This window comes from Coffea arabica, chromosome 8c, assembly GCF_036785885.1.
Source record: "Coffea arabica cultivar ET-39 chromosome 8c, Coffea Arabica ET-39 HiFi, whole genome shotgun sequence".
Lineage (NCBI taxonomy): Eukaryota > Viridiplantae > Streptophyta > Magnoliopsida > Gentianales > Rubiaceae > Coffea > Coffea arabica.
The window spans coordinates 33,947,847-33,973,369 of NC_092325.1; the positions used below are offsets into that span (position 1 = coordinate 33,947,847).

Consider the following 25,523-nt stretch of genomic DNA (forward strand, 5'->3'; position numbering starts at 1 on the left):
ATTCTTTATCCTCTATAGGTGCTAATCATGTCATTTATAATTGCATCTCATTTAAGCTAGTTCATTTGCTTGTTCATGTTAGGATAATTATTTTTCAAACATGGATATAGGTGATTATAACTTTTCAGTTTAAATATCCCATTAATCCCTGTATAAGAAAATTATGTCACGAGTTTTTGCCTCCCGTACCCTTTATGTTGCATTTCCTTTTTCTTTGCTCACTTATATCTATGTATATAATTTAATTTCTTTTCTTTACTTTTAATTTCATCATCTGCATACTCGTGACACCTTCAAGAAATTATTTTGGCCTTCGCAATTAATGTGATTGGTTCAATTAAACCCTTGAATGAACATTTTGTCCCTTTCGATATTTTTAAATTTGCATCCATGTAGGAAACATCCAAATATGATAAAATTAGGGGTTAGATTAGGAAAATTTTAACTAAACCTTACAACTAGCTTAGATTAGGTTGAAAGGGTGCCTTAGCTTTGAATCAATTGAACATTTGCCTTCCCAATCTTCAACCGTGACTCCCAAACCCATTTTCTCTTGTTTTCAAAGACCTGGAGTTGTCAAAAAGGGTTTTGATTTATTTTATTTTTGTCAAAATATTTTTTGGGTGACTTTGCACACCAAAACTCCATACCAAGTGGTGACTCCTATTTTTTCTAAAAAAGCCCTTTTAAACTAAATTTTTGGACCCAAATTGTCGCATTTTTTAAAGTCCCATTTTAGGTCCCTTTTAACTTGTTTTAAAATAAAATCACATCTTTTATAAACCTCACACTTTATTGTTATTTTCATCGCGAAAAATGGAACTCGACAACTTGGCGACTCCACTGGGGACGCTAGAGAGTCCAAGCACTTGGTTTAGTTGTCTTTTCTCTTTTTAACACTTTTTATCAAATTTTGATGTTTTAGGTTGCATTTTTCTTTTTTTAGGATGTTTTGCATTTCACACTCGTATTCGTTCCTCATATTTCGTGTATGTGATGAATGGTTTATTTATTTGCTTATTCGTATCACGCTTTGGATTTGGGATAGGAAATTTTACCTTAGAGCCTTCACGTGCATTTAATGTTAATCCCTCCACTCAAAAGGAAGCACCTCATACGTGCATGCATTGCTTTTTACCGTATTTTTATTTTCTTGTGGGTGCCATCCCACATTTCCTTGTAGGATTAGAATCGATTTCCTTAGGTATGCGGATGGTGTACGCTGCTGCGCCCATAGCGGTACCTAAGGGATCACTCAAGCCACCGATCGAAGGCCTTGAAATTGATGACCCTCCGCCCTTTTGTCTGAAGGTTTGGGAGTCTGAAAACTTATTAAGTTTAGATGCATTAGTAAGCCAAATCTCATGCATCCATATTAGAAATTACCTAAGATAGAGTCAACCTTACCCGATTAATAACACTAGACACGAGGGGAGGGATTCCACCCCTTTCTCTTTGCTTTTCATTCTTGTATCATTTATTGTCCCAACGTGTTATATGTTACTTGTTGAGTTAACATCTTCTTGTTTTTTCTTTTTCTACATACACAAATTTTAGAAATAAGAGTCCTGGCATGATACTCATTTAGGATAAGACCGCCTTCTATATCAAGCATGTTTAAATTTTAGTTAATTACATACGTATATGTACTGCACATCATTTTAGGCTTACCTCGGCATTTAAATGGGGCACTTTTAGGTCATATTTCAATTATTTCATTGTATATTTAATATGCTTTAATAAATTGTCATCATGCATTAACCATAGAAAGAACGCCGCACGGGAAATCCCCCGTTAGGAACAAGCCACCTTTTGTCTCGGATATATAATCCAATGAGACTTATACGTTTATATTTTGTACCATCCAAAGGGGTAGTGCACAAGGTAAGGTAGGATCTGGTCATTTCCATGTTGATAGCATTGAAGATGATGAAACAATTTTGTGTATTAGAATATGAGTCTCTAATAATCATTCTTTGGCTATTTTGTCAAAGTTGATAAAATTCCTTGCATAAAGGACATTAAATTGAAGAAATTCACAAATAATTCCTCATTATTGAGATGATAAATATGTCAAAGCCAAATCTTGACTTTAGAAGGCTCATAGACTAATGTATCACAATGAATTTTTTGAAACTACCAATGGGTTGACAATCTAGTCAACTTTCAAATAAACCATCAATTCCATTCACCCCCTTTTTTCCATCTAAGATGATTAAGTTGATTTTTTGGATAGACTATCCACTCCATACAATTTTGCTCATTTTTAATTTCATTTTTTGAGTAAATCATCAATTTTATTCAATTCATTTGACCAGTTTACCCCATTTTAGGGGTGATCAAATCAATTTTGAATAAACCATCAATTTCATTCGATCCGTTTCACTAAAAAAAAAAAAAACTAGTCGGGACATTTCAATTCTTAAAAAATAAGTTTTTCACACTAAATTGATTTTGATATCATTTTATGTGTCAATCAAAGCAATCAATCCATTCGGACTTTGTCCTCATTTTGTTAGGACAAATTGTCTCTTGTCACTCCAATTATCCAGTTTTTTTTAAAATTGTCTCTAATTGAATCTCAATAAGTCGATCGGACCCATCAGGTATTGTATGGTGCCTACCCCAGAGGATTGCATTTTTTATACTTGGTCAACCCTTGGCATAAAAGGGCTCCCCTATAGGACATGCATACCGATTTACAGTTTTGCTTATTAACTCTGGGTATTTTTCTTTTATTTTTCCCTCTCCCCTGCATTTATAAAAGTTGCTTCAACAAGGTAAAAATATTTTTCTTATATCTGATAATATTTTTGGGTCTGAAAAATTTTGAAAATTACAAGTGTTACTTGATTCTTGGGCAGATCCTACAATGTAAAAAAAAGAATGAAAAATCCATCTGAAAATGCCAGTCTAGAGCATTTTAAAAATCTTTTGATTCATTGTTTCTAATACATTTTGTCTCAAAAGATAGAAAGAGAAAAGTGTTTATATATTTGAAAGTGTATTCTTTAAAGATTTTTATTTTCTTACATGTATTATATTTGAGAAAAAAAAATTTCAAACATTTGAATAATAAAGTTTTTATTTAAACAATTATTGTTTTGTATATATTCATTCTTTATTTGCTCATTGGGAGATTTCATGATAGATTTTAAGAAATAAGGCTAAATTGAAATTTTTCGATCTCTTGTTTGAAAATTCATGAGTGTATGTCCAATCCCCAAAATTCTTTGCATACACTAGATTTGTGGTCTAAACTATTCAATGAGGGTAGTCGGAAATAAAAGGGGTCATTCAAATTTGATAGTTTGTCATAAAAAATCGATCCCAACACTTTTCTTTTTCATTTTTTGTTCACTTTTATTGAACCTCCAAGGTCAGTCGCATTGGTTGACTAACTTTAAAGTGAGACAATTTTTTATTGTGAAAATGTCCAGTGTATCTAATTAGATTAAATCCATATCTGACGGAAAGCAAAAATGTACATTACTTTTTATTTGATTTGAAAATTTGGAATGATACTTTAGGTTTTCGTTCCTCTATCCATACAGATTTTATCATTTGTTTTCCCATTTTAGACTTTAAAAAATAGAATTTCGTTTCAAATAAAAGCTTCAATGATCATGACCCTCCATGGAAAAATTTTCGAATGTCAAAAGGAAATGAATTTTTCCAACGGGTTATTCTTTACTTTGATTGTCATGAGAAATAAGAATGATACTTTGGCCATCGTTTCTACCATCTAAACACTTTTATCATTTGCATCCTTATTTGAGCCTAAATTGGTGGTTCGTTTCAAAAGCACTTATGATCGCACCCTCACTGGGGAAGGAGATTGAAAAAAAAAAGGGGGGGAAGAAAGGAGAAAAAGCTACAAGTTGGGGGAATTTGACTCTACCATTGATATTTGGTCTTCAATATTGAAAAGAAAGAAGGGCCATCTATACTCTAAAAAATAAGGAGTTTTCAATTCTATCATTTGACATTTGGGATCTTAGTATTGGTAAAAATAAAAGAGAGAGAGAGAGAGAGAGAGAGAGAGAGAGAGAGAGAGAGAGAGAGAAACAAAGAAAAATGAAAAAAATGATGAAGTGAAAAGAAAAATACAAAGACATCCAATGCTGCATTCCCCTTAGTGATTTAAAAAAAAAAAAAAGAAGAGGATTGATAAGAAAAGGGAGTCAAGATAGAGTCCCGAGTTTTAAGTCCAAAACTGGGGCAATTTTTGGGAAGGAATGCGATTTTAAGTGCGTTGTCCTTGAAAATTTTATTTCTTTTAACTATCGTTGTCAAGCCACATTACAAGCTCATAAAGTCTATTGCTGACTTATCTTTCATGACAATTTGAAGTGAAAATCTTGTCTCTAAGGAATCTACCAATCACTCATGATCATAAGGCCATAACTTGTTTTCATATGTTTAGCTATCGTTTCTACCCATATATTATAAGCCTATACATCTTATATGTTGATTGAGTTTTCTCAAAAAAATAAGAGTGATAAGCTATTTGCTTTCACCAAAATGTGATATTGAATGTGTTGGATACAATTTGGGGAAAAAAAAAAAAGAGACAGATCCTGACATACCATTCCCCTGAGCCATCTTAAAATCCTGAATAATATCCATTTGATTGGTCCTAAAAGATGAGTTCATAAGAAAAGTGATCCTTTTCCCTCAACACCAATCCTAAAACAAGGAAGAGATCTTTTTCAATTTGGTCTTATTTTGAGGGATTTATCATGGAATCTTCTACATGAGTTTGGATATGATATTTAAATCCTTCATTTGAAAAATGTAGTTTCTATTCACATTGTATGTGATTATTTTGCAACTAAAATAAGCCCAAATCAGGGCAATTTTTTTTTTTTGTAATATCTGTGAGATTTCACCAAATAAGTTCAAATTGAGGCAAAAAATGTAAAATACATTTGTAGGGTATATTCAAGATCAAGTATATATTTTTAAAATCTTGATAAGTCAATACTTTGCATGAATCTTAATTGTTACATCATTGCTCAAAAAAAAACCAAAAAAATAATTAAAAAATTGAAAAATTCAAGTGTTTTGAAAAATTCCCCTTATGCAGGTGTTTATGGTTGAGATCGAGGGAAAAGTGCAATTCAAAACTTGTAACTTTGGAGATTAATCACGAATAAAAATGGAGCAATAATGCTACATTGCAAAGTGTAGGGTCGGCTATTTGCTCAAAAGGAGTACATACTTCAACAGCCAACTTGAAAAAAAAAAGAGAAAAGAAAAAGGGGGAATAAAAAAAAAAGAGAAAACGAGGGGGGAATAAAATAAAAGAGAAAAGAAAAGAAAGGGGGAATGAAAAAAAAAAAGAGAATAATAAAAAGGGAGGAAAAAAACGGAAAAATGAAAAAAATGAAAAAAAGAGAGAAAAGAAAATTAAAAAAAGAAAAAAGAAAAAGAGAGTTTTTCCTTCGATTTTGCAAATTTTGCAATTGAACTCTGGGAGCATTTCATTGGAGATTACATTTCTAAGTTGGGGCAATACCTTGCCCTCTTATGCTGAAATGGAAATGGTAATACATGCCAAAACCGAGATCCCGTCCTTGCACATTTTGACAAAGGCTTAGGCAGAAGAAATCAAATGGATTAAGGAGCACAATGAGTTGTTATCTCTAATTGATAAAAAAGAGGTTGAATGTTTGTCATGGACAGTGCTATCATCAAAGGATGGTTCGTTAGTTATGACAAGAAAGACAAATCTCGCTTATTTGAAGTGAGGGATAAGGTTTTGAAGTAAATTCTTCCGATTCAAGAGGAGGTTAAAAAAAAGTTTGCTCCAACTTGACAAGGGCCATTTATTGTTCAAAGAGTGCTATCCGGAGGAACATCCATTCTTACAGAACTGGATGGACAGGTCTTTCCTCTGTCAATCAATTAGATATGTGTAATAAATTCTTTATCTGATTATGTGATTTTTCTTTTTGAAATACTATCTATGGCGGATCAAAGGCGAGTCTTATTCTTTTCTCTTTGAACATCTTACCCCTAGTTTTCCCCATTAAACCTCCAGAATAATTTAACCCTTCATTTGATAGCCCTCCTAAAGATTGCAAACCCCATACTGGGGTAAATTTTTATCTCCTATTTGTCATGAAAAAATAGAAAAAAGAAAAAAAGGTCAAAAGCCAAACTGGGGCAATTTTTTCGATTTTAATACCCTCATACTGGGGCAAATATTGATAGAATGCGGTCTTAGGGTTTTTGAAATCTCTTTGAAGCCTTAACACTTTTTCTACACCCCACATGGCCCCATCATAAAAATCATAAAGTCTCGACCTCCGCTTTAGTGATATTTCTAATAAAAATCACTTAATCAAATGGCAATTGATGTTAATACACCTTCACCATTTTTACATGGGAAGGGTTGTCGCGCTAATGCCATCCTTTCTTTAAATACATTTCTGAATTGATAAAGGTCGTTGACAAGATTTATTCATTAGGTGAAAACCTGAAAGAATGTCTTCTCAAAAAAAAAAGAGAGGAAAAAAAAGAACAAAAAAAAAAGAAGAAGAAAGAAAAAAAAGAGAAGAAAAAGAAGAAAGAAAAAAAGAGAAGGAAAACAAAAGGAAAAAATAGAAAATGAAAACAAAAATAAAATAAAAGGTGTGACCTTTGTGAAAATCCGAAAGGTTAAGGTCATCAAGGTGAGATTTTGGAGCACAAGAGAATCATGAACGAAAAGCAAGATGCCGACACTTCAAATACTGGCCATTCATTCAAATCTGATCATTAGAAAAGTTGATTTGTGGTACAAAGTGAGGTATGACTGACTGATGCTAGAAAATTGAGAAGACTCAAAACAAGTTGCAACACAACTCTTGAGGAGCAATTTTGACATCGAAAGATCATGCTTGCATGGTTTTCAGGGCCAAAAGGAGCACAAGGAATCACATGATATTGGTATTATATGATCACTCTTTCGGCCTCTCGAAGGCAAGAAAATGTGGCATTTGCTAAACATGATTTACATTGATGCAAGTATCAAAAAAGAGTGAGCTCCAAATTTGGAAATGTATTTCAAATCTGCTTTTGAAAAAAAAAAAAAAAGATGCCCTACACTGGGGCAAATTTTGAAAAATTGCAATTTAAAAAGTTATTTCAAAACCATTTTTTTATTCTCGGCAGGCTCGGGTTTTATTCCACTGACCATTTTTATTTTCGTTGGGCATGGGTTGTATCCCTCCAACCATTTTTATTTTCGTTGGGCATGAGTTTTATCCCTCCAACTTCGGCAGGCTCGGGTTTTATCTCACTAATAGTTTTTATTTTCGTTAGGTTTGGGTTTTATCCCACCAACCTCGGCAGGCTCGGGTTTTATCCCACTGACCGTTTTTATTTTCGTTGAGCATGGGTTTTATCCCTCCAACCTCGGCAGGTTTGGGTTTTATCCCACTGACCGTTTTTTTTTTTTAATTTTCATTGGGCAAGAGTTTTATCCCTCCAATCTCGGCAGGCTCGGATTTTATCCCACTGACCGTCTTTATTTTCGTTGGGCATGGGTTTTATCCCTCCAACCTCGGCAGGCTTGGGTTTTATCCCACTGACCGTTTTATTTTCGATGGGTTTGGGTTTTATTCCACCAACCTCGGCAGGTTCGGGTTTTATCCCACTGACCGTTTTTATTTTCGTTGGGCGTGGGTTTTATCTCTCCAATCGTTTTTATTTTCGTTGGGCATGAGTTTTATCCCTCCAATCTCGGCAGGCTCGGGTTTTATCTCACTAACCGTTTTTATTTTCGTTGGATTTGGGTTTTATCTCACCAACCTCGCCAAGTTCAGATTTTATCCCACCGACCGTTTTTATTTTCGTTGGGCATGAGTTTTATTCCTCCAACCTCGGCAGGCTCGGGTTTTATCCCACTGACCGTTTTTTTTTTATTTTCGTTGGGCAAGGGTTTTATCTCTCCAATCTCGACAGGCTCGGGTTTTATCCCACTGATCGTTTTTATTTTCGTTGGGCGTGGGTTTTATCCCTCAAACCGTTTTTATTTTCGTTGGGCATGAATTTTATTCCTCCAACTTCGGCAGGCTCGGGTTTTATCCCACTGACCGTTTTTATTTTCGTTGGACATGGGTTTTATCCCTCCAACCCCGGCAGGTTCGGGTTTTATCCCACTGATCGTTTTTATTTTCGTTGGGCATGAGTTTTATCCCTCCAACCCCGGCAGGCTCGGGTTTTATCATACTGACCGTTTTTATTTTCGTTGGGTATGAGTTTTATCCCTCCAACCTCAGCAGGCTCGGATTTTATCCCACTGACCGTTTTTATTTTCGTTGGGCATGGATTTTATCTCTCCAATCTCGGCAGGCTCTGGTTTTATCACACTGACCGTTGTTATTTTCGTTGGATTTGGATTTTTATCCCACCAATCTCGGCAAGTTTGGGTCGTATCCCACTGACCGTTTTTCTTGATTGTTTGATTAATAATTGTGTTTTATCATTCATTTTGTATTTCATGTTTAGAAGTTCTGAGAGTTCAGATTTTTTTCTATTTTTGTAAAGATCACGGATGGTCAATGTACTTGTTTTATTGGGGTTCATTTGTACTCGAACTACGTTTGACCTGATTCCCATGGCGGGATACGTATGCAACTCTACATGAGTTCGGTCACGTTTTCTGCAATTTTACTGCGTCCTTTTGCTCAATAATTATAGCCAAGTGTTGGCTTGTTGTTTTAGCTCAGGTGCAGCTAGGAGAGACAGGTAAGCAATTTGGTGTCTACGTCTTTGTCTTGAGTTTCTTTGAAACTCTAGACAAAGAAGGGTAAGCTGTAGACACCAAATTTTTGTCAATTTTTAATGTTTTCCTGAAATTTTATCTATTTGATAAGTTATTTTTATTATTATTATTTTTAATATATATTAATGTGTGATTTTCTCATTTTTGTAGGTTTATTTTTGGAAAAAGAAAAAAAAACACAAAACAAAAGAGAAAAATCAAGAAAATCAAAAATCATTTTCATCATTTTCCCTACCAAAACAACTATTAACCCATTCCACACTCAATTGTCATGGACCTTTCTTTTCATTAGCTAAGAAATCATCATTTTTGGCAAATGCAACACACAAACTCCTCTTCTTCTCTCCCAATACTCACTCTCTCGGCTCTCTCGGGGCTAAAAAACGGAACAGACAAGAAGAAAAAAAAGGCACTCAATCTCCCTCACTCTGACTCTCGGCTCTCTCCATCATCAGAGAAGCCACAAAAAAAAAAAAAGAAAATCTCCATTCATCTCGGCTCTCTCCCTCAAAAGAGGAAATAAACAAAAGAAGCATTCTCCACTCCCCACTCTCGGGCCTTTCTTTGGTTCCCAACACACTCACACACAACTTCAAACAAGAACAAAAAAAAGGGGACAGCTATCGGTTGGACAATTAGAGCTTGGAACTTCCTCAAATTTTGGTCAAGGGACCATAACCCTCATTGAGGTATTTTTTCCAGTTTTTCTTTTTTTAATTAATTAGATTAAATGCATGTTTGGTTACTTATTTGTCTCTTTCTTTCACTGATTTTGTTATTGTGGTGTTATTGAAGTTTTTGGGACAAGCCTGCATAAAATTAAGGAAAAAAGAAGCGGAGCTGGGAATGCATGCCAAATGTTTGAAAAAATGTCTAAATGAAAAAACGAATCAAAGGAGTGAATTTGGCGTGTATGTTTTGCTCAAATGGATGACCATTAGCTAGCAAAGATCTGAAAATGTTGGGTTATCTAAATATTTTGGAGTTTTGAGCTTTAAAGGCATGGAAGTATTTTTCTTCATTTAGGGGCTGTTTTTTGCTTTAATTTTGCCTTTTTATGTTGTTTCTTGTCAAATAAAAATCATAGTTGTATTGTAGAAGTTGTAAGAGTGTTGTAGTATAATTTTCAAGATTTTTTGTGAAGGTTTAAGGGGTTAAAAAAAAATAAAACCGTGACTGTTTTTTGGTCATTTGACCACTTTTCTTTCCTTTTTTGTAAAAAATAACTCCGAAAATGGAACCTACGCGAAAAATCGAGTTAGGAGGTGTATTTTGAGAAAATTTGGTGACCGGAGAGGTCGCCAGCGGCGGTCCGGTGATGGCGCCGCCAGCAAGGAGAAGCTTCAGCTTGTCGGTGGAAGAAGAAGAAAGAAAAGAAGAAGAAGAGGAGAAAGAAAAGAAAGAAAAGAAAAGAAAGAAAAATGGTTTGGGCTAATGTTTTATCTTCGGTTGGGCCAAGAGTTAGTTTTGATTGGGTTTTGGAAATGGGTTTTGGTTTATTTCTTTTGTGTTTCGATTTGGGCTAGAAGGTCAGACCCATGCTTTATTTTTGGTTGGGTTTGAGTGATAGAAGACGGGCTGGCCTGTGTGTTTTGGCTTGGACTTTCGGCTGGGCTTAGGTAGTTTTCGGTCCAAAGAAATAAATAATGGCCCAGTGGCCTGTTTTCTTAAGAAGATCTGGTTACGATTTGTGCTTTAGCCCCTGATCTTTGGAGTAGTTTTACTGCGACCCAAAACATTTTAAATTTCTTTCATGTAGGTCCTTATAGTAATTGCACTTTGGTCCCTGAAATTTTATCTTTCATTTAATTTTGACCTCTAAACTTTAGAAAATATAATTTTTGTCCCCAAAAGTTTTTTCAATTTTTTGCAATTCAGTCCCTGATGAATTTTGACTCTCTTTATTATGATTGTTTCTTTTTTTTAATAGCTAATTATGCTACTTTTGAATATACTTAACTTGTAATTTTTAGATTTGCTTAAATTTCTTTACGTCTGACATATTAGTGCGAATTTAGTACTTGTATTATTATTATTTTCTTTTTCAATTAAATTGGTGCCATGATCCTTTTGTTCATTGTGAGTATAAATAGGACAATTTGACTCTATTTAGTCACCACTTCAAACGGGAGGTACTCCTATTTTTATTATTTCAATGTCAATTACGTGCTCTTATGTGCTCCTATGTGTTCCTATGTATTTATATATTTTTATATGCTTTATTTATTTGATTTAAATATTCATTCAAATTTTCTTATATATGTTTTAGTTAATTTTTAGGGTAAAATACAAGAAACCCCCTTATGGTTTCGCGAAAAGACATCTTACCCCCTTATTGTTTAAAAACCTCCACATAAACACCCTAAATTTCATAATTAAATTGGAAATTACCTTCTGAACCGGCTGAGTTACTGGCTGACTTTGTCAAAATCCTATCTTTTTTATCTGTGAACTCCTTTGGCATCGATGCAATGTTCAACTCTCTCAGCATTTTAACGAATCTCAATCCATTCGGAACCATCTCCAGCTTTGGGCAATATACAATTGTCAATACCGAAAGGTTGGGCATGGCTCCTTCATCAACATTCCACTTCTCTAAGTTGTGTAGACATTTAAAACGAAGAAATCTAAGTTGGCCAAAACTTGTTGCCTTGTACCTCATCTCTTTCCCGAGAATATTTAGGTTTCGCAAGTGAAGTGACTGGAGATTAGGAAGCCTTTCCGGAGTTTCCACGGAATATTCCTCTATCCCCATTGTGGTTAGTTTCAATTTAAGAAGGCTTGCATACATGTATTGGGCTTCGTACTTGGGGAAATTGGCCAGTGGACTGTGTACCTCCAAGACTTGAAGATTGCGACTAGAGAAACATTGACCAATAGTATCTGACAATTTTTTCTTGGTTAAGGCGGCTTCAGGTTGTTTCGGGCCTTAGTTCAGAACTCGTAAATGTCAAGAAAGCTGCTGCTATGGATTTTGAAGTGCTTAATAGTGATGTCTTGAAGCTGTCGAAAGGAATTGGAAATATTGCTAAGGTTGTACGATCAATTGAAGCAGCAGGGTTAGCGGGGGGCAGCAGCCAGGAATTTTTAGAATCAATGAGTGGTTTCATGAAGATGGTTGAGGAGCTTATAAGAATTCAAGCTCAAGAAAGTGTTGCACTGACGCTGGTGAAGGAGATCACAGAATATTTTCACGGAAACTCAGTGAAGGAAGAGGCTTATCCTTTCAGAGAATATTCATGGTTGTGAGAGACTTTCTATCAATTCTTGATCGGGTATGCAAGGAAGTCGGAATGATAAATGAGCGAACAATAGTTAGTTCCACTCACAAATTTCCAATTCCAGTGAATGTGAATCCTAATCTGCAGCCAATTTCCAGTGCTTTTCCCGAAAGGCAACGGTATAGTTCTTCAGATGATGAGTGTTCTTCACTTAGTTCTTCGAGGAAGATGATGGCTTCTACTTGCTATCAGCGTCAAAATGCTAAGGTTTCTGGTCGATGAAATTCTTGTTGCTGCCTTATCAGAGGCATTGTTGGCTACTATGCTAATTAACAAGAACCATAAGGCAGCAGCAAACACAACAGCTCCAACTGTAGCCCGCAAAGCCTTCATGAAGGGTAGCTTGGGAATGAAATATAGCAATTGAAGGGTAGCTTGGGAATGAAACTCAATGTCTTTTCAAAGAAATCTTGCATATCCATCGTCACTAGGTCACACGCCCGGTTACAGGTCAATTTCCACTTTAGTTATGAAGTTTAGGGTGTTTATGTGGAGGTTTCTAAACGATAGGGGGTAAGGTGTCTTTTCGCGAAATCACAAGGGGGTTTCTTGTATTTTACCCTAATTTTTATAATGATTCGAGAGGCATTTAAATACCTCAAAAATATAATAGATAGGATAATTAGATTTGTTTTATTATATTTTTCCCTTCTAGATTGTAGTTAGGCGCTCCCCGATGTAATAGATAGGTTGCGTGTTTATGTGGTTTATGTGTTATGTGTTTTATCCGCTTTTCTTAGGATTTTGGTATCTAGATATTATGTTTACGTGTTATGTGCTACGTGCCCTTATGTGTTTATTGTTTTAATTTATGCTTTATTTGTTTCACTATGAATTGTTAATGCATGACGTCATCACACTAGTCCAACGCTAGTTGTGGCTTCTCCCTCCGCTTACTTGCTAGTCCAACGCTAGTAAGGATTTTTAGAAATGGGCTAGTCTAACGCTAGACCCTTTAGGTTGTCTTGCCCTAAATTTATCTTTGTGTGCTATTCACTACATTCTCATGCATATTTTCATTTTTAGGATTTTTTCTCACTTGCATGATATTCCCTATTATATTATCCTTTGCCCTCTATAGGTGCTAATCATATCATTTATAATTGCATCTCATTTAAGTTAGTTCATTTGCTTGTTCATGTTAGGATAATTATTTTTCAAACATGGATATGGGTGATTATAACTTTTTAGTTTAAATATCCCATTAATTCCTGTATAAGAAAATTAGGTCACGAGTTTTTGCCTCCCGTACCCTTTATGTTGCATTCCCTTTTTCTTTGATTACTTATATCTATGTATATAATTTAATTTCTTTTCTTTACTTTTAATTTCATCATCTGCATACTCGTGACACCTTTAAGGAATTATTTTGGCCTTCGCAATTAATGCGATTGGTTCAATTAAACCCTTGAATGAACATTTTGTCCCTTTCGATATTTTTAAATTTGCATCCATGTAGGAAACATCCAAAAATGATAAAATTAAGGGTTAGATTAGGAAAATTTTGACTAAACCTCGCAACTAGCTTAGACTAGGTTGAAAAGGTGCCTTAGGTTTGAGTCAATTGAGCTTTTGCCTTCCCTTTTTTCAATCGTGACTCCCGAACCCATTTTCTCTTGTTTTCAAGGACCTGGAGTTGTCAAAAAGGGTTTTGATTTATTTTATTTTTGTCAAAAATATTTTTTGGGTGACTTGGTACACCAAAACTCCATACCAAGTGGTGACTCCTATATTTTTTTTTTAAAAAGCCCTTTTAGACTAAATTTTTGGACCCAAATTGTCGCATTTTTTAAAGTCCCATTTTAGGTCCCTTTTAACTTGTTTTAAAATAAAATCACATCTGTTATAAACCTCACACTTTATTTTTATTTTCATCTCGAAAAATGGGGTGCGACACATGCTATTTTTATATTTTCTAGCACAGACATGCTCACCCTTCAAGAACTTTATTTGAAAGGTTGATTCATCTTGAATAGGCTTGCACGAATCATCCAGCTACAGCCTTTTGCACATTTGGCAATAATTTTCTTGGAATAGTTTTTCACCCAAGAAGCTTCATATCCCTCTCTGACTAGCCATTCACATAACACAAACATGAACACCCAAAAGTTAGTAAACTTGTGCCCAACTTTTAGCTCAAAGTGTGACTTCCTAAACTCAACTACAGGATTAAAGTCAAGACAATCATTCTTTTTTCCACCATCATATCTAAATTTGTCCAGCAACTCTTCATCTGGAATCACATGTTTTTGTCGATTCTCTTCAGCCACCTAGTCATTTACTAGTCTTTCTCTATCTTCTTCCAAAGCTGGTTCTTCTACTGTTGCTTTTTCTCGTTCAACTTTTGAGTTTCCTTGAGCTGTGGTAGTGCTTCATGCTTCATCTTGTGATGGAATTTGAGATGTTTTTTGAGCTGAAACTTGAGATGGAATTTGCTGAATCACATTAGGCCCTTTGGATACAGTGGTTTTACTAGCCATTTTCTTCTTTACAACCCCACTTTTGGCAAGATTCTTTTCATCCTTTTTCCCAGCAAATGAGAATATGTGCAAAGGCAACTTTGAGGTAGGTTTGGTGCCATCAGCTTCTTCTCGTCGTAATCAGATTTTTGGTTGTCTCCGCAGCATTTTTCTTGAGTGATGCAATTTGCTGAATCATATCAGGCTCTCTGGATACAGTGGTTTTACTAGCCATTTTCTTCTTTGCAACGCCATTTTTAGCAAGATTCTTTTCATCTTTTTTCCCAGCAAATGAGAATACGTGCAGAGGCAACTTTGGGGTAGGTTTGGTGCCATCAGCTTTCTTTTTGTCTCAATCAGATTTTTGGTTGTCTCCGCAGCATCTTTCTTGGATGCATAAATATATTCATCTTCTATTGTTTCCCCCCTCCTTTAACCATTCAGGCTCTTCATCATCATCAAACGTCCCCATAGTGTCCTTTACCTTACCAACACTTACAACTGTTCCTACCATATCATCTTTTGTAGCAGTTATGCTAGCAATTACCCTATCATTTTTATGGTCTTTTTCAAATAGCTCATCCCCACTGCAAGTATAAATTAGCATTGTTGGCAGCTTCCAATAAACTGCATTCACCAATTTAATATCAACATTGTCTCTAATTGGTTGTAGGCCACCATCCAAGTCAATTGTTAGGGCACAAAACCAAAAACTAACTCTGGTTGCATGCTCATCTACTTTTTTAAACATTCTGCACAGGCTTATTATGGATAACTGATCTTCAACTCTTTCCTTGAAAATGGCTATGTGGGTTCTTGTGTAGTGGAGAGTTGGTTTTACTCTGAATCTCCCACCAAAATACATAAGTATGTCTATTTTTTTTTTCATTTTTTTTTAGTAATTTATCTTTCACAATGATACAAAAAGCTAACACAACATAAGTACAACAAACAAGGTCATTTTAGGTGGGATTGGGGACCACATTTGACTAAAATAGCTCTACTTTAACCCCATATTAAGATAAGCAACGGATAAGCATACAAATTTAGCAATAAGTTAGTCTTGTGCCAATTACTCATTAAATAACTTGACAGTGACACTAATACTTCATGAAAGTTCCACTCAAGCAGAAATATTACTTACTTGAGTATTATTCGAACACAACCACTGGGCCAATGGCTCAGTGGCCACCAGGGAGGGACTTAAGTCCCTCCTTGGGTTGTTGGTGAGGCTTCAAACTTCACCAGCAGCGAAAAAAATCTAAGAGTTGTGCCATAGCACTCCCTTGGTCTAGTTGGGTCTGTATACCAACTAACCTCTACAACAGCCTCCTTAGGCTCCCCCTCCCCCTAGATTAGGATAGAGTAGGTTATACCAATGTATCATTGCTGACAAAAAAAAAAGAGTATTATTCGAACACAAACAAATCTGACATGGATTAGTCAACCAATCACAAAAGCCTACAAATTGACATCAAAAATAAAAATTGCAAATTCAAGCCATAGATGATACTCAGTACATTGAAAACATTGTCTTCATTAAATAATTAATGCACCATGGAATCTGAAATCAATAGATCATAATGAATAACCCTAATCGAAATAGATGAGAGATGATATACGCACCTATTTTTCTTTGATTTTTTCGTAGCAAATCTTCACTTCCTCTTATTTCTCTTCAATCTTATTGTTTGATTGAGATAAATGCTGATCTCTCTCTCTCTCTCTGACACACACACACACACACAGTTTTTGTAACATAGTTATTAAAACCAACCCGGCAAGAGGATCGGGTTGGCAGATTAGTGGTTCAACTGGCGGGTCACGAGTTGAACTGTGGGTCACACTATATAATAAAAAAAATATAATATAATTAAATAAACATATAAATTATAACATAAGTACAGAAATTCTTAAATGTTAACAAGTCATAACCTATTCATATTTCATAGTTCATGCATACAAGCCATACCCATACGTGTTTCTTAGTTTATGAATTCATATTGATATTATACACAAATATAAATGATAAATATAAGTGTAAAGAAAGAAAGAAATCCTAATTCCCAAATCCCTTTTCAATTTTCTCATCTAATTGTCAAAAAGATGACAATGCCCATGCTGGTATGGCTAGTCAAATTAAAAAATTGGGTAAAAAGGTTATTTCAGAAAAATTTTCAAAACCGATTGGGTTAAAAAAAAATCATTGGATTTAGCGGGTAATCGGTTTGACCGTTTAAATCAAACGTTTCAAAGCGAATCATTTGCAACTCCGATCTAATTGCTAAATTGGTCAGGTTTCATGGTCGGTCTACTGATTTGACCGGTTCAACTGCCTAATTGGACCGGATTTAATAACTATGGTTTGTAAGCCCCCTCTCTCTATCTCTCTCTCTCTCTCTCTTTCTTCATTTGTTTTACTCAAATGAAACTGATGAATCTACGCAGATTTTGATGTTTCATATTAATTAAAACCATGAAATACCGGCACAGGGGTTTTTTTTTTTTTTTTTTTTTGTTGTAGAATAGCCATACCATACAAGGGGCATTTCTGTTTTTAATCCTGGAAACTACCCAAAATTTTCTTTGCCATCCCGATGATCAACTCCTTGGAAGAAAAAAAAGAAGAGGAAGAATAGCTATACCATACAAGGGGCATTTCTGTTTTTAATCCTGGAAACTACCAGACGGACTTTCAGCAATCGTTTTTATTGTCCCGTCGACTACGCATTTGAGCTTCACGTGCTTTACCAAATTGTGAAGGAAGCAAATAACCAATTGGTAGAATAGAGACATTCCTTTGCTTCCACCAGCTGATGCAGCAGGGCTGGCTCAATTATGAGACCAACTACCAGTATAGATTCTGCAACACTTCAGCTTGCTTTTTTTTGAAGTTTCTACTTGCATTGACAAGCTTGTAACTTGTACAATAAAATCTACTGGCCCCAAGGTGGCCTAATGAGAAATTCAGCACCAAGAATGCTAGCCAGAACCACCACCGCCACAGCTTACGTAGCTGACCTTTTGGAAAACTGCATCAATAACAAAGCCCACATTGCTGGGAAGATCCTTCACGCCCACATACTTCGTATTGGGGCCTTCGCAGATACTTTTCTTGCCAACCGCCTTGTTGAATTGTACTCAAAATGTGGTCAATTAGTTAGTGCTCGTTTGGTGTTTGATCGAATGCCTCAGAGAAATATTTACTCTTGCAATGCAATGTTAAGTTGTTATTGTAAAGAGAACCAATTAGAGGATGCCCATGAACTTTTTGTTAGAATGCTCGAGAGGAATAGTGTGTCGTGGAACACGATGATTAGTGCGTTGGTTCGGAATGGTTATGAAAGAAGAAGTTTGGAGTTATATCAAATGATGAGGTTAGGTGGTTTTGAGCCGACCCGTTTCACGTTGGCTAGTGTTTTGAGTGCTTGTGGTGGCTTGGGGGAAAGAATGTGTGGAAAAGAGTGTCATGGAGTTGCTATTAAACTTGGTTTAGACACGAATGTGTATGTGGGGAATGCTTCGTTGGGGATGTATGCAAAGTGTGGGATGGTGGGGGATGCAGTTAAGGCTTTCTGGGACTTGACGGAGCCCAATGAGATCTCGTTCACTGCATTGATGGGAGGGCTAGTTGAGGCTGATCGAATTGAGGAGGCATTTGACATGTTTAAATTGATGCACAGGAATGGGATTAGAATTGATTCTGTTTCATTGTCTAGTGTTCTGGGTGTTTGTGCCAAAGGTGGGAGTGGGGACTTTGGAGCAATTAGTGATGATGATTGCGAACTACATATTGTACCAGGCAAACAAATTCATGGCCTTACTGTAAAACTTGGCTTTGAAAACAATCTTCATCTGAGCAATTCGTTGCTTGACATGTATGCCAAAAATGGAGATATGGACAGTGCTGAAATGGCTTTCGCTAATTTATCCGAGGTTAGTGTTGTTTCTTGGAACATTATGATAGGAGGGTATGGACAAAAAGACAAAAAAGAGAAAGCAATGCAATATATGGAATGGATGCAGAGTAGTGGTTTTGAACCTGATGATGTCACTCACATCAACATGCTTGTAGCTTGTATTAAGTGTGGGGATGTTAAAACTGCACGTATGATATTTGACAGGTTGGAACATCAGAGCTTAAGCTCATGGAATGCTTTACTCTCAGGATATACACAAAATGGCTACCATAGGGAAACAGTGAATCTTTTCGGTGAAATGCAATTTCAAAATGTGCAACCTGATCGAACTACATTGGCAATACTATTGAGTTCCTGTGCTGCATTAGGTCATTTGGAGACTGGAAGGCAAGCCCATGCCCGCTTGATAAAACCTGGATTCCATACTGACACTTATGTTGGTAGTGGACTTATTGGCATGTACTTGAAGTGTGGTAGGGTTGCTGGTGCAAAACATGTTTTTAATGGGGTTCATCTGTTAGACACTGTCTGTTGGAATTCTATGATAGCAGGGTTATCCTTCAATTCAATGGATGGAGAAGCTTTTAGTATTTTTATTGAAATGCTTAGAAAGGGAACATTGCCCACTGAATTCTCTTATGCCACTGTGTTGAGCTGTTGTGCAAAACTATCTTCTTTGTCCCAGGGGAAGCCAGTTCATGGTCTAATAGTGAAGGATGGATATACAGATGATGTTTTTGTGGGCAGTGCACTTGTTGATATGTATTCTAAGTGTGGCAACATTTGTGAGGCCAGACAGTTTTTTAATTTGATGCCTTTCAAAAATACAGTTACTTGGAATGAGATGCTACATGGGTATGCACAGAATGGGTGTGGAGATGAAGCTGTTTGCGTTTATAGACAAATGATTCAATCAGGTGCCAGACCAGATGACATAACATTTGTTGCTGTTTTGACTGCGTGTAGCCATTCTGGATTGGTGGATCCTGGGATTACTATATTCAATTCAATGCAGAAAAAACATGGAGTGGCACCACTTCCAGATCATTACACTTGCATAATTGATTCACTTGGTCGGGCTGGACGGTTTAATGAACTAGAATCAATCATTAATAAGATGCCATACAAAGATGACCCAGTGGTTTGGGAAGTTCTGCTTAGTTCTTGCAGGGTTCATAGTAATGTAAGCTTAGCAAGAAGAGCAGCAGATGAACTTTTCCGCCTAGACCAAAAGAATTCTGCTCCTTATGTACTTTTGGCCAATATGTATGCATCATTAGGAAGGTGGGATGACGCAAATGATGTTAGGAGTGTGATGATCGAACAGCAAGTGCTTAAGGATCCAGGTTTTAGCTGGGTTGAACAGGAAAAGAGTGATGTGCGCAGACTTGGCTAAAATCTGTACTAAATGAGGAATCCGATGGTTCTACAATGCTGAATATCATGCTTCAGTTTAATATCTGCTTAAATTGCAGTCTGGCCTGACAGGATGCTCTTCTTTCTCATTTTAGGGTGTGGAATCTGAGTAGAAAGGAATGTAAGGGCTTAATGGTTTAACCCTTTCTATGAAGAACGATATTGCCTGAAATATCAAGGAAAATTATGAGTCATTGGCTAAGACGCTTTCTTGAGAGTTATCAGTAGGATGCTTGTTGTATGTCAATTGACATAAAGTCCGCCCAAAAAGCTGTGTCATTATTTTTCTACATACAAGAAGGCACAGTAGAGCTCCGATTGACAATGACAACTGACGTCGAGAGGATAACAAAAGCCACTTTGGTATGTTTGACCCTCTGAGCACAAATCCCAAATTTTGCTTCATAAATGATTCAGGTACTTGTTCTGCTCCCGTAGCCATATTATGGTCTACCTACAGTTATGTATGAAGCGCTGAATTGGAGAATTTAGAGTTAAGACGGTCTGCAGTCTTTGGCATAAAGATTAGGAAATCCTAAAATCCTCTTTGCTGCTTTTCTTGAACTCTGATAGAATGTTTATTAATCTCTACAGGCAAAACAAGACTTGCATGTACAAGTAAAAGTTGTTGAAGCTGCACATAAGGCGATGTAACTGTAATGGATACATGTCATTTAGTTTCCTGCGTGGCAGAGTACTGCATACTCAGCTGTCTCATCCATTCTCTGGTATTATACTTGCTGCTTGAAAATCTTTATATCATATAAAGCTAATAATTAATTCATTAACATTTTAGTTTCTTCTAATTCTGTCTCTTTGATGTGCTAATATCAGAAGTGGTTTGTCATTGGGTTTCTCCATATCAGCTGCTTGCGTATTACATTCTGAGATAGCTTCTGATTATAGCTTTTCTCCATTGCAATGACAGTTGTTAAGCATTGATTTAGGGACATAAAGTTAAGCCAGGGTCCTGGGATAAACTTTTTATAGATACATGTGTATGGTTGATCTATCGATGTTTTTGTTCAATCTATTGGCAATTGCATTTTCCTATCTAAAAGAGAAATCTCCAGATGCTGGTTGCAATACCTTAGTTGGTATTGTTAATATGTGATAGAAATTATGTATTCTCAAGCATTTAGAGATTAGAAAAGATTTAATAGTGTTTGAACATGCAAGTGTATATAGCTCTCTGGGTGCATCTACTAGATATAAGAGGAACTTCTTTCCTGCTACAGATAGTACGCCGGGCAGTATTTTAGCTTATGATTTTCGTCTTTGACTAACTGATGGGGTTTGTCAGAAGAGAATCATTGAGTACTATTACCGATAAAAAAAATAATAATAATACTAGTTGCTGCAAAAACAAAAATAAAATCATTCCCAGCATCTTATACCCAACCTAATGAGCTGAAGCTGTAACATCTCTTGTCCATAACAGCATGCAACTCTCTCAATAAATGACTGCTGCTGGGATATTTTATTTTAAATGCCTTGTACAATCTCCAAATTCTGGCTACATCTTCTTTCTGTCTATGGATGATACTACATTTCATGTCTGTAGTACATATTCTTCTCTTTGGTTTCTGAGCAATTAAAGTGTCACCCTCCCTCAATTGAGAAACCATGCAAGATCTTTTGTCAATTGATGTGATCCGTCCCAAGTTGCTTTTAGCATGGCCTGACATTGGTTAGGTTAATGAAGTTATATCTCACAAATTGTGTTGGTGCAAGCCGCTGTAGCCTATTACATTTTAATCATCTGACACTCTGTTTAAGTCACTATATATGCAGGACATAAATTAAGTTTTTTCTGTTAAGAACCTACTTTTGTGAGATTCTAACCAAGTTTTTTTAATTATCAAATTGTTTTTGTTGGTGGATAACAAATTGGAGCTTTTCTAGATCTAACTTGTAATTCAAGTAGCTGTTCAATCTGTGTCAATTGCATGCTTGTTAAGTGAAGGCATCTGGTGTTTCAGGGAGATCATGAGTGAGAGTGGGCTTCGGTTGATGCGCAATTAGCACTATGGACTAAATTCCTGGTCTTGTTTCCTATTAATCTATCAGCTTGGTCTGCTTCGTGTAGTCTATGTTTTATTTACTAGTACCAGTTACATAGCGAGTACAGTGCCTTGCCTCAACATTTATACTTCGGCTGGTGTGTCATCTGAAATGGTTTGCATATAGAAAGGATCTCCTGTTGTTGAGGTTCCATTAGTTTTCATTTCTTCTTTGAACTGTTATTGTTTGTTTCATCTTTTATGTTGTTTAATTTTTGCTGAAAGGAATTGATAAAGGGGTTTACGGTGTCATGGTTGGCGTGCAGTATGAGAGATTACTACCATTAATATTGTAGATTTAACAACTGTAGCAGTTACAAGGAAGAATTATTGGCAACATGTTACAAACAGAAGACTTTTAAAATGAATGTTTTGCCTATGTTAAGCTATGTGCTCTAACGTTTTTGTTTCTTGTTTTTAGGTGAAATTGCCTTGAGGTGACGTATGATTGTTTGTTGGCAAAACCTGATTATTTCCAATGCTGGGTTAGTCCAACGATTCTTTCCACTACCAGTTAAGATGTGCTAAAGAAAGACAAAAATGCTGAAGTTTTAATTGTGGCTTTCACACTTTTTAGTCAATAATCTGTTCAATTTTGTGCTGAACTATAAATAGGAGAGGCAAGTCAGCTATATTGTGCCTGCCTGAACCTGCTAAGAAGATAAAGTTCTAAATTTGAATTTTTAACCAGTGGCAAAAGTAAATTGCATTTCCTTTCGTTTCCAGATGGACTTCTAGGAAAATAAATCTATAGCTTTTATTGAACACTGTTTTCCATTTGTTTTCAGTGTTATTGTGATCACTCCAAGTTGTAACTTATGCTTCAAAAAGTTGACAAAGGGCACACTTAACCTAGTAGCATTATTCACAAAGTTTCAATGGATGTGTAGTGTTTCAGCCTAAAATGTATAAGAATAAAATGATCATGGAAAAAATTTCAGAGGCCTTTTCACCATTTGAGCCAAACTAAAGCAAACAAAACTGTTAGTGCTTTTATTAATACTATGACTCTAACATAACTACTAACATGACAAACAATTGTGCAATGATCATTCTATGTATAAAGAATTGTGATGTTGGCACTTCACTTTTGTTACTGGTACTTCATTCTTTCTGTGATAGTTTCGAAATGAAGAAGTGAAGTTCCACTAACAAAAGGTGGAGTAAGTAACAACATCTCCTCTGCAAAAGAAATATATAAATGTTCCAAATGTGAAAAGGCAAAAACAAGATTTACGGCAAGTAAATGCCTAACATGACAACCTGCAGACAGACTTGATCTCTTGTTATCTCACACATTATACTTTGACACAATCATCGACCTCTCAGGTTGACAGGCTCCAAATCAGACCGGAATGGGAAAACATCAGCAGCAAAACAGAGGCCATCAAGCAGCTCAATCTCATTGTAACTAGAATCTTGCAGCTTGTAGAATATCATTTTTCTGAAGGCCTTCAGAAGAGCTATATCTGCATTGTAGAAACCAGCTGGGGAGGGAAATGATACCTCCTTTGCAGGCAAATCAATATTCACTTCTTTTATCAATTTCCATCTGGGATGTTTCCGGTCTAAAACACCCCATAAGTGTATATGTCCTTCCGGTGTCTTGCAAATGAATCCAAGTTTTCCTTCATACTCTACAAGTTGCTTGCATGAGTACTCGCAATTCTTGCATACAAGCTCAGGCAATGGAAAGGTGTGGTAAGTTTCTTGTTCATGATTGAAGGCAAGGACGTTATCCTCAGTTGTGAGCCAGTATATCAATCCACTTGCATAAACAGACTGGTTATTGTCAAACATTTCCCCATGCGGCAACAAGATGTCCTCTGCTCTCCTCCATGACCATCTCTCTGAGTCAAAAATCTCGCAGTGGTAATTATAGAAATCTGGTCGCCTAAAACGTGGAAAATTGAAAGAAACCATGAGAATACGTAATCATTTTAGTTGATTACTGTGAGTGATGCATGAATTCTGATAGAGACTGAAAAAGTAACAAAACTTTTAAAGAGAGGGGAGAACAAAAATTTGCAGCTCATAGCTTATTTGCGCGTGGAAGTTTATCTGGAGATAGAAATCAACAACATCATCAGAGTATCACTTGGTTGTTGGAAGGAATATATAAGGATTATTAGTTGTTGGAAATTGTGTGACTTAAAATAGATAATGCAAGCAAATCTTCCCAATGTTATTATTTTTCATAAAATTTTACAGTTAACATATGGGAAAAAAAAAGTTATTTCACTATCCTAAAGCAAAGTGATATATGTGTTTCAAAATAATTAACGTTAAGGAAGTTAATCAGTAATGCTTGATATTTTTTCTTAATTTCAGAAAAGCAACAAACAATCGGAAAATATTTTATCGAACGAAATCTAAGAATGAGCTGATGAATTCATTCAAGTTTTTCAGAACTTCGATTATCTAGTCTACTACGGGGACAATTTTATTTTCTCTGACCCATGTACTTGACAGTTTGTCAATTACTAGTCAAATTCCTCCAAAAAAAAAAAAAAAAAAAAAATCCTAGTCAATCAACGGTAACAGATTATTAACATTAGTGTGACAGAAAAAATGGAAAGAATTCATCAATACTTACGAAACTCGTGGGCGTGAAATCCTGATAATTTTGTACCATAAAGGGTTGGAACGTAGCACCACCAAAGCAACTTTTAGAGTTGTTAGTCGCAGCTTTGGATTAGGTAAATCTTGCCATTGTTGTGTACTAGGTTTGTACACGTAGTATCGATATTGTTTACCTTTTCGTCTCACACAACACAAAATTCCTTGCTTCGAAGAAGCTTGAATATTCATATCATCATCCGGAGTTGGGGTTGATATTCTGATGCAGGTTTGATCATGCCCTTCTGGCGGCTGAGAATTGAACGACACAAACCGGAATTGATGCCGGTTTGCAACAAGATTTTGAATGAAGTAGCCATAGACATTGGAGGTATTTTTGCAGTAGCTAGGCATGAAATTTGACTCGTAAACAAGTCGATTCCAATCTTTGGATACCAATTTGCAAGTATCCAATGTGTTTAGTGAAGCTCGAGCAAGGATTTCGAATATTAAATCGGAATAAAGATTTGAAAAATCCATAATTGCAATGCCAAAGAACTTTTTCCCTGCCAGAATAGCCTGATTGTTGACGGTATTTATAGACTTGAGAAGCAGAAGCTTCAAGTTCAAGTAATAATAGACTATCTGCTAATTATTCTTTTTGCAGCCTCAGACCCCGCTTACGGTAATTTATATGGGTAGACTAGGTTCAATTGTTGTGTTTGAATCCACTTTGGAATGGGATCAATTATTTTCCAAATTAGAAACGCTATAAGCTTGCTTTTATTACTTTTGTTTGAATCCAGTTTAGAATTGGATGAAATATTTCCCAAGTTATTCCTAACCGCCGTAAGTTTCCCACGTTATTCCCAAGCTAACCCACTTTGCATATTACCAAATACAAATATGTGAAATTGTGTCAATTAGTATTACTGATCAATAATTTTATATTTACCACTCTTTACGATTAACACAATTTTATATTTATCACTCTTTAATTTGTTCTTGGAAAATAGCCTCTCTTTTTTTTATCCTCTCACCCCTCTCCG

General features: G+C 35.9%; 2 protein-coding genes and 1 long non-coding RNA gene across 5 annotated transcripts; 2 read left to right on the forward strand and 1 right to left on the reverse strand.

Annotated features, from left to right (window-relative positions):
• The first annotated feature begins 8,932 nt into the window (after positions 1–8,932).
• Positions 8,933–10,926, forward strand: LOC140013699 (uncharacterized). Its single transcript, XR_011820527.1, has 2 exons — positions 8,933–9,465; positions 9,572–10,926. It is a non-coding gene; the product is annotated as an uncharacterized lncRNA (long non-coding RNA).
• Positions 10,927–11,124: 198 nt separating this feature from the next.
• Positions 11,125–23,548, forward strand: LOC113706380 (pentatricopeptide repeat-containing protein At4g20770-like). Of its 3 annotated transcripts, none has more exons than XM_072063477.1 (4): positions 11,125–20,269; positions 20,447–20,580; positions 22,337–22,428; positions 23,245–23,548. In XM_072063477.1, the coding sequence occupies exon 1, from the start codon at positions 17,475–17,477 to the stop codon at positions 19,830–19,832; it is 2,358 nt and encodes a 785-aa protein (XP_071919578.1). In that variant the 5' UTR covers positions 11,125–17,474; the 3' UTR covers positions 19,833–20,269; positions 20,447–20,580; positions 22,337–22,428; positions 23,245–23,548. The 3 variants fall into 3 exon arrangements, with proteins under 3 accessions (XP_071919578.1, XP_027084084.2, XP_027084086.2); XM_027228283.2 differs by having other exon boundaries at positions 22,337–22,400; XM_027228285.2 differs by having other exon boundaries at positions 11,125–20,215; positions 22,337–22,400.
• Positions 22,911–23,838, reverse strand: LOC113705908 (uncharacterized). The gene has a single exon (XM_027227812.2). The coding sequence runs from the start codon at positions 23,836–23,838 to the stop codon at positions 23,230–23,232; it is 609 nt and encodes a 202-aa protein (XP_027083613.2). The 3' UTR covers positions 22,911–23,229.
• Positions 23,839–25,523: the final 1,685 nt, after the last annotated feature.

Excerpts from the sequence above, each read along its gene's own strand:
- LOC113706380 (XM_072063477.1), top strand. The coding sequence starts at position 17,475 with ATGAGAAATTCAGCACCAAGAATGCTAGCCAGAACCACCACCGCCACA.
- LOC113705908 (XM_027227812.2), bottom strand. The coding sequence starts at position 23,838 with ATGGTTTCTTTCAATTTTCCACGTTTTAGGCGACCAGATTTCTATAAT.